General features: G+C 46.9%; 1 protein-coding gene across 2 annotated transcripts in view; it reads right to left on the bottom strand.

The window, feature by feature from the left end:
• Window positions 1-14935, bottom strand: part of ARHGAP42 (Rho GTPase activating protein 42) — a 164579-nt gene that overhangs the window by 36391 nt on the left and 113253 nt on the right. For both annotated transcript variants that reach the window (XM_082219138.1, XM_082219139.1), the window contains exons 7-9: window positions 13518-13622; window positions 8645-8774; window positions 1173-1273 (exon numbers count right to left, since the gene is read on the bottom strand). In XM_082219138.1, the coding sequence (XP_082075264.1) occupies window positions 1173-1273; window positions 8645-8774; window positions 13518-13622 (336 nt within the window). The remainder of the gene's footprint in view (window positions 1-1172; window positions 1274-8644; window positions 8775-13517; window positions 13623-14935) is intronic.

Genomic DNA, 14935 nt, shown 5'->3' with positions numbered 1-14935 from the left:
TTAGAACCTTCAAAAATCAGCCCCCCCCCCTTTGGAAAGGTAGCCTGTTTAGCTTTTACTTGGAGTTAAATTAGTTGCTGAAAATTCACAGTGTACCTTGTTGGACGAATGCACGGGTGCAATGGTGCTAATTCACGGAAATGGTTAAAGTACTCATAAATTACCGTATTTTTCGCCCTATAGGACGCACTTCCCCCCTCCAAAAATGAAGGGGAAATGTGTGTGCGTCCTATGGGGCGAATGCAGGCTTTCGCTGAAGCCTGGAGAGCCCCACCACCAGACCCACAAGCTCGGGGGATAGCGGGGAGGCGCAGCGCCCCTTCCCGCTGTCCCCCGACTTGGTTAGAAGGCTGGCGCGGGGGGGGGGGGAGAAGCCTGCTCCTCCCCGTCGCCAGCCCCGCAAACTGGGGGACAGCGGGAGGTGCAGCACGCCTTTCCCGCTGTCCCTCGACTTGATTAGAAGGCTGGCGGAGGGCTTCCCCCTCCTCCAGCCCCGCAAGCTCCCAGAGCCATGCCAGAGCTGCACGCAGCTTCGGCATCGCTCTGGGTCCTGTTCTGGGGGCCCCGCGCCTGGGGGAGGGGAAAATAATTTTTTTCCTCTTTATTCCCCCCCCCAAAAAAAATCTAGGTGCGTCCTATGGGCCGGTGCGTCCTATAGGGCGAAAAATACGGTGCTGCCATTGCACTTATGATAATGAATAGAAGGTAGTGGTCAGACCCAGGAAAAGATCAACAGAACATGTCTGGGGCTGTGTACATTTAAAGCACATTCTGTCACCCCCCCCCAAAGGAATCCTAGGAACTGTGGGTTTTTTGAGGGTGTTGGGAATTATAGCTCTGTAGGGGGCAAACTATGGTTCCCAGGATTCTTTGGGGTAGGATAAAGTGGTTTAAATGTATGCTGTGTACTCTGTGAAGGCCGAACGTGGAAAAGGTTCATTTTTAGTTTTCGTTAAGAAAGAAGAAGCTTTTCTGCAAAACGATGTGGTTTGAGTTTCCGTCTTTGACTGTCAATATCAGACTACATAAAAACCGTTTTGATTTGGACACGCCGTAACCCTCTAAGTAGCAACACCTTTCCTAGTTTATGTCCATTCCCTAACTTGAAATCAATGGAGGAAAAGCTACGGTGCCCTTTTCCAATTTAGAAGGCGGTTCGCGATAACACTTACGACTTTCCCTCCAGATTTGGCTTCAGAAACGCTCATTGTGAATGCTTTCGTCCCTTTGTCGTAGGTACAGTAATGTTTTATCCAGGTGAACCCTAGAGGTCCTAAAAAAGAAAAATAAAGAAAACGGGAGGGAGGGAGAGAGACCAAGAGGTGAAAAGGAAAATTTGTACTTCTCTTATTTGCATAAATGCTTCCTAAGGAAAAATATTCCTGGCAGAATAGATAGAACAATGGTTGCTCTCAGGTCAGGCTGGACCTCAGAGTCTGAGCCAGACATTTATTTATTTTTGTCAGTTTGGGGGAATAAAAGGAAGAGAGATATTCAGCCTTAAAAAAAAAAAAAAAGATTTCACACATATTTAATGTATTTTCTGTTATGCCAGCTCACAGAAAAAACTCAGAGAAACCTTGGCGAGAGTGAAGTATAAACATATGTCCTGGTGTATTTCAAGCGAACTTTGCAGGCAATGCCCATGGAAAATGCAACCCATTACTTTTTTTTATATATAAAATATTTATTAAAGGTTTTAAACAGTATAACCAACTTCACATTCACAACCAAAAAAAGAAAAACACCATCACAGTCAATAAAAAAAACAAAAAAGACAAGAAAAACATACGAAGCATACAAAAAAAAACCAAAGAAAAAGCATAAAAAAGATATGAAAAAAGATTCAATTTCTTAAATATTATTTCCATAACCCTCTTTCTTGACTCCCTCACATCTCCCTTTTCTGTGTTCCCATTTACAAGATCTTATTCAGCAAAACTTGGAAAATGCAACACATTACTTCCCCCTCCCCCTAATGCCAAATTAAGATTCTATCCTCTCTTTTTTGGGGGATAACATTCTCAATAAACCGATGTGGGCAGCCAAAGTCCATAGGGTAGTGAAACAAACAGACCCAGTGCATTCATTTCCGAGACCAAGGTAATGACTGCGTCACTCCTCCCCACCTCCTCAGCTTAAACAAATGACCAAATCCTTTTCCTCTTCAATAAGAGCGTGTTGAGATGGCCTTCGACTGTTTAATAAAGCACTGCGTGTGCCTAGCATTTCATGGTGTCCTTGCACTTTTAATAATGCTCAAGGTAATTTCCGATTAGCAGATTTCTTTTTAATCACATTTTGTTATTATCAGTCAACTAAAAGGTACAAAAGGTGCTCAAAGCAATCTGCCGCTATTATTAAAGCGGGGAACTCTGCTTCGGGGGGGGGGGGGAGAACAAGCCAAGAAGGCCACGGGGCAGGGGGAAGAGGGTTCAGCAAAAGGCAAAAACACCTTGATGAGGAAGCCAATCACATAATTGTAGAGATGGAAGGGACCACGACAGTCATTTAGTCCAACCCCTTGCAACGCAGTCATAACTTTAAGCTACACTGCCATTGCACTTGCCGTTTTAGATTTGATGATGTTATTAATGTTATTCTTATCATCATCATCAACAACAACAACTGCTCGTTAACTATTATATTTATATCTTGCCCCTCCTCCCAAAGCAGCACAGGGAAGCAAACAACAAGAGATAAAACTGTAAAACACACACACACACACAAACATTTAAAATACCATATTTTTCGCCCCATAGGACGTATTTTCCCCCTCCAAAAATGAAGGGGAAATGTGTGTGCGTCCTATGGGGCGAATGCAGGCTTTCGCTGAAGCCTGGAGAGCGAGAGGCATCGGTGCGCACCGACCCCTCTCACTCTCCAGGCTTCAGGAAGCTATCCGCAAGCCTTGCGAGCCCGGCGGGAGTTCCCGCGGGCTCACAAGGCTTGCGGGCAGCAGCCTGCAGCCCCGGCGAGTGTCCGCAAGCCTTGCGTGCCAGGCAGGAGGTCCTGCCGAGCGCGCGAGGCTTGGGGTGGCAGCCTGTCGCCCGAAGCATGGCGAGCCCTCCGGAGGGTGCCCCGTGCTTCGGGCAGGTGTGCGTAAGGCTTGGGACGGCAGCCGCGGTGGGGGGAAATTTTTTTTTATTCATTTCCCCCCCAAAAAAACGAGGTGCATCCTATGGGCCGGTGCGCCCTATAGGCCGAAAAATACGGTAATTCCAACCCAGGCGCAGACTGGGGAAAGATCTTTTGTGCTACAGAGCCAGCAGCTTAAGAGCTAGTCTACATTTTAGAGCTTATCACACCTGCGCTGCAATAACGGGAGGTTTCTGGGAGAGATGCTCCAAGCACAACTTTTTTCAAGTTCCTGATACAATGATGTCAACACACTGGAAACCTTCCTGTTCCTGCCTATAGTGGCTCCTGGCAAGGATACTCACAATAGTCTGGTTTGCATGACACAGAAAGCCAAATGATGGCTTACTGGGAGAATGCAAACATCCAGGCTCCGGGAGAGCAACTCACAGCCAATTTTCTCCTCCCTGGCCCTTTTTTATTGTAACTCGCTCTACGTGGGGCTGCCTTTGAGACTGACCCAGAAACTCCAGTGGGTGCAGAATGCTGTGGTGAGACTCCTTACGGGGTCCTTGCTGCGGGATCACATTCACCCAGTACTATACCAGCTGCACTGGCTCCCGGTGGAGTACAGGATCAGGTTTAAGGTGCTGGTTTTAAACTTTAAAGCCCTATAAGGCCTGGGACCCTTGTACCTACGGGACCGCCTCTCCTGGTATGTCCCACGGAGGACCTTATGGTCTTCAAACAAAAACATCTTGGAGGTCCCGGGCCACAGAAAGGTTAGGCTGGCTTCAACCAGAGCCAGGGCTATTTTGGCTGTGGCCCCGATCCGGTGGAACACTCTGTCACAAGAGACTAGGGCCCTGCGGGTCTTGACATCTTTTCGCAGGGCCTGCAAGACAGAGTTGTTCCACCAGGCCTTTGGCCAAGGCACAGCCTGACCCCCTCCTTTGGTAATTCTTCACAGAACTCTAGCCCAATGGTTGCCATCAATTTGATTGAAACTGATTTTATAATGAATTGATTTTAGAATGCTGTATTATTTTACTGTTGTTATTTATTTGTTGTTGTTGTTGTTGTTGTTGTTGTTGTTGTTGTTGTTGTTGTTGTTGTTATTTTGTTCCTGGGCTACACTGAGCCCTCTCCCCAATAACCATGACCTGTATCCTTTCTTACTGGTTGTGGTTACAAGGGAGAAGTTTAACCACAGGTCTTGGTTTGGACAGCACACAAAGCCAGACTTGGGCTGAGCTAAGAGCCGTCTCAGGACCTGTAAGTTCATGAAGTCCCAGCAAGGAATACTTTTGTTTATTGTGCTGTGCGAACCAGGCCAATGTGGTCTTTAAGGTGCTACTGGAAGGAATTTTTTTTATTTTGACTATGGCAGACCAACACGGCTACCTATCTGTGTGTGGATAAGGGCTGATAAAACAACTATTACTACAGAGGAAAGCTTGTGTGCTCACCACTGATATTCCTTTATTGACAGTATTCCCATGGTTAGATGCTGGCTCAAAGAAGCATTATCCTTGCAATAATACGTTGCTGTAGATAGTCACTTTCTATACAAACACTGGATATGTCTATGCAATGTCGCACACTTATGGAGTTTTGGGAGAAAGTACTAGATTCTATAAATATTTCCATAGTACCGGGGTGGCAGGAGGGGGGCAGGGAGAGAGCTAATACTGTCATAGGATAATATTCTTTTAAATTATGTACTGCCCATATGGAATTTGACAACTGGTCAACCTAAATGGATTCCTCACGCCCTCACTACAGCTGAAAGACTTATATTGATCCACTGGAAGGATAAATCTATGTCCCCCTTTAATCAATGGGTAGAAGGGCACAGGTGGCGCTGTGGTCTAAACCATTGAACCTCTTGGGCTTGGCAATCAGAAGGTTGGTGGTTTGAATCCCCGTGACGGCGTGAGCTCCCGTTGCTCTGTCCCAGCTTCTGCCAGCCTCGCAGTTCGAAAGCACACCAGTGCAAGTAGATAAATAGGTACCACTGTGGTGGGAAGGTAAACAGTATTTCCGTGCGCTCTGGTTTCCATCACGGTGTCCCGTTGCACCAGAAGTGGTTAGTCATGCTGGCCACATGACCTGGAAAGCTGTCTGTGGACAAACACCGGCTCCCTCGGCCTGAAAGCAAGATGAGCACCACAACCCCATAGTCACCTGTGACTGAACTTAACTGTCCAGGGGTCCTTTACCTTTTACTTTTACCTAGAAGGCACGACAGCTCTTACAAAATCAAACTTGTAGACACAGAGTGTATGGAGAGCTTGTAGACATAGATTGTGTATGGGCAAATAAAATGATATTTGCAATGTCATAAATAAATAAATGTGTATTAGAACAATAATTTCATTTAAATACCTTTGCATTAGACAAGAACGTATGGAATTATCGTGTTTTTCTTCTTCTTTGCATTTCTTATGCATTTTTTTGTTTCTTTTTTTATTTGTTCACTTTATTTTAATTGAGATATTTTCAATGAAATGTAACTATGATTGTATGCTGGCTCTCTGGATGACTAGGAAAACTCTCATATCCCTTTCATGCCACTCAAACCTTACTCAAAGATATCAGCACAGTAGTAATAATAATAATAATAATAATAATAATAATAATAATAATAAATTTTATTTATATCCCGCCCTCCCCAGCCGAAGCCGGGCTCAGGGCGGCTAACAACAATCAAATAATCAAACAGTAAAATAGTTACACAATCTAAAAATATTTCATTATAAAAATTAATTAAATCAAATTGAAGGCAACCAATTAAGCAAAATTCTGTGCAGGTTGCCAGAGGAGGGAGTCAGGCTGCGCCCTGACCAAAGGCCTGGCGGAAAAACTCTGTCTTGCAGGCCCTGCGGAAAGATGTCAGGTCCCGCAGGGCCCTAGTCTCTTGTGACAGAGCATTCCACCAGATTGGAGCCGCAGCCGAGAAGGCCCTGGCTCTAGTTGAGGCCAGCCTAACCTCTCTGAGGCCTGGGACCTTGAGGATGTTATTATTTGCAGACCGTAGGTTTCTCTGTGGGGCATACCAAGAGAGGCAGTCCCGTAGGTACGAGGGTCCTAGGCCGTATAGGGCTTTAAAGGTTAAAACCAGCACCTTAAACCTGATCCTGTACTCCACCGGGAGCCAGTGCAGCTGGTATAGTACCGGGTGAATGTGATCTCGCAGCGAAGACCCCATAAGGAGTCTCGCCGCGGCATTCTGCACCCGCTGGAGTTTCTGGGTCAGTCTCAAGGGCAGCCCCACGTAGAGCGAGTTACAATAATCCAGTCTGGAGGTGACCGTCGCATGGATCACAGTGGCTAGGTCAGGGCGAGAGAGATAAGGGGCCAACTGTTTAGCTTGGCGGAGATGAAAAAATGCCACCTTTGTTATAGCTGTTATCTGCGCCTCCATAGAGAGGGAGGTATCGAAGATTACACCCAAACTCTTAACGGACGGCGCTGGCACTAATTGCACCCCCGCAAGAGATGGGAGTTGCCCCCTCAATCCCATATCGTCCCGCCCCAGCCAGAGGACCTCTGTCTTCGAAGGATTTAACTTCAACCAGCTCCCACGTAACCATCCAGCCACAGCTTCCAGACATCTGGTCAGTGTGTCTGGGGCCGAGTCAGGATGGCCATCCATCAACAGATAGAGTTGGGTGTCATCAGCATACTGATGGCAACCCAGCCCAAAACTCCGGACAAGCTGGGCGAGGGGGCGCATAAAGATGTTAAAAAGCATCGGGGAGAGAATCGCACCCTGAGGCACTCCACACACCAAGGAGTGGCGCGATGACAATTCCCCCCCAAGCGCCACCAGAGAGAAACGAGTGCAGCCATTGAAGGACTGTGCCCTGGATTCCCACGTCGGCAAGGCGGTGGTCCAAGAGTTCGTGATCGACCATGTCAAAGGCTGCTGACAGATCTAGAAGAATCAGCAGCCCCGACCCGCCTCGATCCAGCTGCCTACGGAGATCATCTGTTAGGGCGACCAGAGCCGTCTCGGTCCCATGACCAGCGCGGAAGCCGGACTGGAATGGATCCAAAGCAGATGTTTCATCCAGAAACCTACCAAGCTGTTCAGCAACCGCTCTCTCAATCACCTTACCCAGGAATGGAAGATTCGAGACCGGGCGGTAATTGGATAGATCTGAAGGATCTAATGATGTTTTCTTTAATATCCCGGTGCCAAGGGACAAATTGATGATATCCCCCAGGGGGCCCGCACCTCGTCTGGATACACTCTAATCAGCCATGACGGGCACGGGTCAAGAGGACAGGTGGTGGGCTTTCCAGCTTGGAGGAATCTGTCCACATCGGCTGGAGATATCCGGTCAAAGTGGTCCAATACTGGACCCGAGGACAGTCGAGGGGCCTCCAGTTCCTTTATTGTATCCAAATTGGCAGGGAGGTCATGGCGGAGCAACAGGACCTTCTCCGCAAAAAAGCTCGCAAATGCCTCACAGCTGTGTGTCAGATTGTTATTCAAATTTGGCTGTCCTTCAAGGGACGTTAAAGACCGAATTATACTAAATAATTGCGCCGGGCGAGAGCTAGCGGATGCAATGGAGGCCGAGAAGTAAGACTTCTTAGCGGCCTTCACTGCCATCTCATAGGTTTTCATAAAAACCCTATAAGATGTTCTTGAGGCTCCGTCACGGGCACCCCGCCATACTCGCTCTAGCCGTCTGAGGTGCCGCTTCATTTTCCGAAGCTCCTCGGTAAACCAGGGAGCCCGGTTTCTGCGGGGTCGCAGAGGGCGCTTAGGTGCGATCTCATCGATGGCTGCCAGGAGCTGGGTATTCCAGCCCTCAACAAGCTCAGTCAGTGAGTCGCCAGGGGGAGCAAGGTCCCGCAAGGCCTGACGGAATCTATCAGGGTCCATCAGCCTTTGCGGGCGAGCCCAAATCGGCTCGCCACCTAAGCAGGGTGGGGGTGGAAAGTCAATCCTGGCTTTCAGAGCGTAGTGATCAGACCATGGCACCTTCATCGAAGGAGACATGATCACATCTATACCGGCGCCAAAGATCAAATCCAGCGTGTGGCCTGCTTGATGTGTGGGGCCCGAAACAAACTGGGAGAGCCCTAGTGTCGCCATGGAAGACACCAGGTCCAGAGCCTGTGAGGAGGGAGTGGCATCAGCATGGAAGTTGAAGTCTCCCAATACCAATAGGTTAGGGAACTCCAAGGCCCAGCCGGCCACCGCCTCCAACAGGCCTGACAGGGTGGTTGCTGGTGCGCTAGGTGGCCGGTACACCAGCCAGACAGCCAAGCTCTCCTCGGAGCCCCACACTAGGCCAACACATTCAATGCCGGGGATCGATGGCGATAGTGATGGGATAGACAGCATCATCTGTCATAAAGGTAAGAGAGACCTGCTGGACCAGGCCAATGGCCCATCTAGCCCAGGTTTCTTTTCCTACCATGACCAACCAGATGCCTATAGGAAGTCCACAAGGTAGAACCTCAGTGCACCAGTGATTCCCAGCAGCTGATGAACAGAGGTCTAATGCTAAGTGTGCAGTTTGATTCAGATGTGTTAAATACTCACGCTTCTCTTGAACGTAGAGATAGCCTTCCATTGTCCACTGACTTGGTGGCCTGTAGTCCTGGCTGGCAGACTTCATTCTCTGCATAAGCCGTTCTACTTCCTGCCTTGTGCTTTCAAAATTATTCCGGGTCTGTAAAACGACAACAACAACAACAGAAGCGATGAATTAAGCTCATGCCAATGCAATTTTGAGAGCGGCCTACCAAAATGGAACTGACGTCTGCTCTGAGGGAATTGCAGTAAAAGTAAGCCTTGTCAAATGCTGCTTTTACCACCCACCCCTAACTCGGACAGCTGCTCCAGAAGGTTACCATGGTGTTGAAAGCCGCTGAAAGGTTGAGGAGACACATTCACGTCAAGCATCCTTTTCACGCATTCATTCGTTCGGGCCCTGAATGAGAAGCTAAGAAGTAGTTCAGGTCTATTAGCAAAAAACTGTCAACCCCATGTAAGGAAGCTTCCCTATGATTTCTGTTCTACCACACTGCTTGTATGAGTTTCCGAATTCCTCAAAAAGCACAAAAATGGTGGGTGGGTTAGCGGGTGGCACTGTGGGTTAAACCACAAAGCCTAGGACTTGCCAATCACAAGGTTGGCGGTTCGAATCCCCGCGACGGGGTGAGCCCCTGTTGCTCGGTCCCTGCTCCTGCCAACCTAGCAGTTTGAAAACATGTCAAAGTGCAAGTAGATAAATAGGTACCGCTGCGGCGGGAAGGTAAACGACATTTCCGCGTGCTGCTCTGGTTCGCCAGAAGCGGCTTAGTCATGCTGGCCACATCACCCGGAAGCTGTCTGCGGACAAATGCCGGCTTCCTCGGCCAATAAAGCAAGATGAGCGCCGCAACTCCAGAATTGGTCACGACTGGACCTAAAGGTCAGGGGTCCCTTTACCTTTTTAAAATGTTAAAAGTTAAATAAACCTTGTGGATGGAGGAGTGTTAACGTATATAAAATTGTACATATGGTTGATTTGAATATGTTATTATTGATTATGTATACCCAATGTATCACCGCCTGGGGGGTTTCACTGTTTGTGTTTTGGTTGTCGGTAAAAATTAAAATTTTTAAACTTCTTAAAAAAGAGAGAGAGAGAGGAAAATTCTCGGGTAAATCTTTTGCTCCAAAGGAAATTGAATTTGTGTTCAGGCAGAGCGGGCTGCAATTCTACTTACCGTATTTTTTGCTCTATAAGACTCACTTTTTCCCTCCTAAAAAGTAAGGGGAAATGTGTGTGCGTCTTATGGAGCCAATGCAGGCTGCGCAGCTATCCCAGAAGCCAGAATAGCAAGAGGGATTGCTGCTTTCACTGCTGTTCTGGCTTCTGGGATTCAGAATATTTTTTTTCGTTTTCCTCCTCCAAAAACTAGGTGCGTCTTATGGTCTGGTGCGTCTTGTAGAGCGAAAAATACGGGTAGCTTACTTGTAGAGCTACCCAAAATTTTGTGCTATCTACATGCCCACTAAAGAGTGGTCACACTAACTGAAATTGCTTTGGCAATGTGTTCATTCAGGGGTGGATTGGAGGGAGCTGGGGATGCACGAAAGGGGACATTGCAACTCCAAATGGTGTAGGAGGCCCTGTTTCCTCTTGCACCTGTCCATTGTACCAATCAGTGCTTGTCCAAAAGTGCAAAGGTCTTCCTACGATGCTCCTACTAGAAACAGTCAGGGGGGGAATCAAGCAGAAGGCTATTTAGAACTTCAGTCCGCTTTAACTCAACAGGGCTTATTTCTGAGTTGACGTGCATAGCTAGCCTTGAACACATTTCTAAGAGCCTATCATAGGCTACACTGGATAGTACTAGACCTGCCAAGGCTACAGGAGATGTCCAGGAATAAAAGGATTAAAGGATTGCAAGAGACTCAGATATTGTGAGAACACCTAATGCTTGTTGACTTGGGTATGGCAACAACAAAGACTTTCTGTTCCAGAAAGAACATGTAGTGGATTTGTCAAAAACGTGGCAGATGCAGGAACGCGCGCCAGAAATACGATGAGAGGTTTTGTAACTAGCAGAAGTCAAATTCGCTTACACCCAAGAACCCCTTTTCCTGTGCGGCAAAAAATCCAACAGCAAGCACAGATACTTTCAGAAGTCCAACAGGGGCATGGAATCACCCTGCCATGCAACTGAAGGTGGTGCATCTAACTGATGCACGCTCGTGGCTAGAAGCCCCCCTTGACTCAGAAACTTATTAAGTGGCTTAGCTAAAGAACTCATGGGCCCATTGCATATTACGAACAGTAAAAATTGCCCTGCACCACTAGAGTAGCAACGACAAGAGTACAGAGAAGGAACGTGCTGCATGTCGTGAAGCAACAGTGACCCCTGGTGCTTAAAAAAAGTTAAGGGTTTAGTTACAAACTTAATCACATTGCTCTTAATGCGTTTCTCCCCTCCCTAACCTTCTTATTTGCCTCAGTTCTTTTTGGGAGGGAGATAAATGTGATAGGTGACTCCCACAAAGGCCATATTCTGCTCCCCACATTTTCCTAATCCTTTGCCTCAAGTCGGCACTGCACCTCTCTGCAGAACCTGAAGGTTTGAGCGAACAACTCAGCAATTTCTGTTACCCACACAAGTTGTTTTGTTGTGCGTATTTGTTTTAAAGCTGCTAATTGCTGCCTTGGGCTCCTTGAAGGAAGGTAAATACACACACACACACACACACACAAACTTGCATTGATGAATTGGACTACGTCCAGTAGTTTTTAATGTTTGATCTTTATCAATATTTTCTCATGAATATTTCATATTGTTTTATGTAAACTACTTAGAGGTTTATGAACCCCTTATCCACATCCTCGAGCCTTACTAACTGAAATATAAATCTTGTCAAGTAAGTAAATAAATACATTTCCTACAGGTGGGCACTTTACTTCACTTATTAGGAGCTTATATGCCTTCAGGGAATTTTTTTTAAAAGGAAAGAAACCACTCCTAACCAACTATGTAATCTAGATGGAAGATGGCTTTTATTATCCAAATTTCTAACTGCCTACGGTATTGGATGTTAAGAGCGGAAGTTTAATTCTGTACTTTTCACAGGAACTGGATTTGCAAAGAGGTTCTGCAGAGAGGTTCTGAAATTCTGACTGCAGGTCATTCCCTTTATCAACTGCTTGCTTCCAAAGATTTCTCCCTTTAAACTATTCTTACTGGGGGAAAATTTCCAATTAACGGCATTATGTGAAGCGCTGGCAACATCAGCACCAGAGACTGGCATTGCTGGGCAGACCATGACAAGAGGAAGAGGAAGAAGGTGCAACCTCCATTTGTTAACCCAACAGCATGGATTAGGACCACCGGGAAATGGCCAAAAGGCAAACCCACGCCAGATGTGCTTGTATGTGTTTTCCACTGAAGACATTTTGCCCAATTGGCCATCTCCTTAGATCTGGAGCCAAGATTTAGTGCTGGTCATCTGAAATCAGGGGCGGCAAACCTCTTTCATCATCCCAAGGCTCATGGTCCCTTCTGAACAGCCTCACACCTCACCTGGGGGGGCATCCGAGGGCCTATGCTGTTGCTGGAAGGGGCCAGGAGCAAATTTCACCTCTGTACAGTGGGCTACATTCTAAACACACTCATACACCTTTCTCTATCCTCCATCCTGACACATCGGACATCAGGCACACTGAGCGACAAGTGCTCAGGGTGCAATGTAGGGTTGCGAGGGATGTGGTCTGGGGAGAGGGGTGTGGCACAGAGAAAATTCTGTGGGGCAGATTAAGAGAGGCCTGAGGGGCGGGCGGGCTGCATTTGATTCCTGAGTCCTGAGGTTTCCCAGCCCTGTCTAAAATGAAGCTCATTTTCTCTGCACCTTGCACTCTGTCTGAATCAGTGATTTAGCTTCGCACTCACTTTTTATTAATACAGTGGTACCTCGGGTTACAGATGCTTCAGGTTACAGACGCTTCAGGTTACAGACTCTGCAAACCCAGAAATATTACTTCGGGTTAAGAACTTTGCTTCAGGATGAGAACAGAAATCATGCTCCGGCGGCGCGGCAGTAGCGGGAGGCCCCATTAGCTAAAGTGGTGCTTCAGGTTAAGAACAGTTTCAGGTTAAGAACGGACCTTCAGAACGAATTAAGTACTTAACCCGAGGTACCACTGTATTGTTATTTCAGCCCCTTGTTGAGCAGGACTGGGTGCATACTGCAATTCTATGGATAGCAATGGCTCCAGCTTTCGGGAGCACAAAGGGTGGCTGGATTTTTCTTTTTAAACATTTTTTTTTGGCTGGGGTGGGGCTTCTATGGCCTGCATAGCTCTCTCCTATTCCACATGTCTAGCAAAACAGCAAAATAGCTTCTTCTTTTCTTTGAAGAAAAGCAAGCTAAAGAAAGAAAAATATGCAAAATTTATTTGATTTTGATCATTTATAGGGCTATCAAAATTGGGCCTTGCTTGGCTCCAAAATTGGATGGGCTAAGCATAGAGTTGTCCTCCCCATTCAAAGTGGGGCTCAAACCCACGACCTTGAGATTAAGAGTCTCATGCTCTACCAACTGAGCTAGTGTGACCCTGCCTGTCTACCTCTGTGCACAGGGCAGGGTTTATACATCCTTTTGCTTAAGTCCGTTTAACGTACTGGACATCTCGAATTGGGTTGTTTACTGAACTGGGGGCAGCGCAAGTTGTACTAATTCAAAGCGTAGAGACGTGAAATCGATAACTGGATTCCCCACCCAAGGCAGGCAGGTGAAAATCAGCGTGACTAAGCAATACAAATGAAGCATATTGCATTTATGCATGAGCTCCCTTGATTTGTTTTCAAGAGATTTTAGCCTCTCAACAGAGCAAGGCTTTCGTTAACGCTGGAGTTCAGTGATCTGAGAAGCTGTGATAAACGCCGCTCCTCCTTACATTCTGCAAGTTGAACTGCAGCTGTTGCTTGTATGGTGCAAACTCCTGGGCCAGCTCATATCCCTCGTGGTAAAAGGTAAATAATCCCTGAAGAAAGGCCAAAAGCTGAAAGGGAAGAAAAATGTACCATCCGTTATTAATTGTTTTCCTTATCTGCCCTTCACCAGAAGGTCCCAGGGCAAGTTACAGCATATAAAACACAATTAAAACAGTAAAAAAACACACAAACCACCCACAATCCCAGAACAATAATTCCATGCAACGCATTACAGGGAGGATTCCCAAATCAGTAAATTTCAAGGGCCATGGAAAAGACATGCCTCTTCAGCAACCAACAGAAGCTGTAAAGAGATGGTGCCAGGCATACTTTGGTCAGGAAGGCGTTACACATTCTTGGGGCCATCACCAAAAAGGCCCTCTCAAGAGCTGCTTGCTTCCCCGCAAAAACTCACAAGCGGCAGAAGGGTCTCCTCCACTGATCTTAATCAATCGACTCATCAAAAGGGAAGGAGGTGCTCTTTCAGATATTTGAGATCCACATTGTTTGGATCACGCACACACAAATGCACATATGAAGCAGGCATGCAACAGAGAACTCTTAGGATAGTTTTGGAGGGGGAGAGTTTACTTTCAATGGGAAGAACATACCGTATTTCTCGTTCCATAAGACGCATTTTTTCCTCCTAAAAAGTAAGGGGAAATGTGTGTGCGTCTTATGGAGCAAATAGCACTGTGCAGAGAAGGAGAGCTGTGCAGCGCCTCTTCAGCGAAGCGGGAGGAGAAATGGAAGGGGCTCCGTTCCTCCTCTCGCTTCGCTGGAGAGGCGCTGCGCAGAGAAAGAGAGATTTTTTTTCTTGTTTTCCTCCTCTAAAAACTAGGTGTATTTTATGGTCGGGTGCATCTTATAGAGTGAAAATACGGTACGTTGTGGTTATTGTAATGTCCAAGGGCGGTTTATAGTCCTGGTTGAAGCCCCTTTCAGCCATTTTGCCAACTGCTTTTGATGCTGCAAAAGGATCAGGCAAGAGCTTACAACATGGGCGTAGCCAGGATTTATGGGGTTTTTTTGGGGGGGGGGACGGCAGTCTTCATGTTGGAGGGGGGAGAACCTGAGTTAGTTATGTATTTTTGTTGATTTACTTGATTGGCTACGCCCATGGTCTACAACCACAACGGGTCAAGAAAAGGAGTGGAAGATGGACTGGAGCAAAGGCAAACAGGGGAGTTTGAAACAGGGACAGAAAAGGTGCAGAAGAAAAAGATGCACACAGCCAGGAGCCTGAGAGAAGAGTGGGTTTAAAAATGTGCATTTTTATTTAGAAGACATCTGAAGGCAGTCCTGCTTAGGGAAGTCTTTAATGTTTGCTGTTTTATTGTATTTTTTATATTTTTTTGGAAGCCGCCCAGAGTGGCTGGGG

The sequence above is a fragment of the Podarcis vaucheri genome, assembly GCF_965113315.1.
Source record: "Podarcis vaucheri genome assembly, chromosome: 4".
In the NCBI taxonomy this organism is placed as follows: domain Eukaryota; kingdom Metazoa; phylum Chordata; class Lepidosauria; order Squamata; family Lacertidae; genus Podarcis; species Podarcis vaucheri.
Note: the sequence above shows the minus strand (reverse complement) of the source record. Positions and strands in the feature narration are given on the sequence as shown.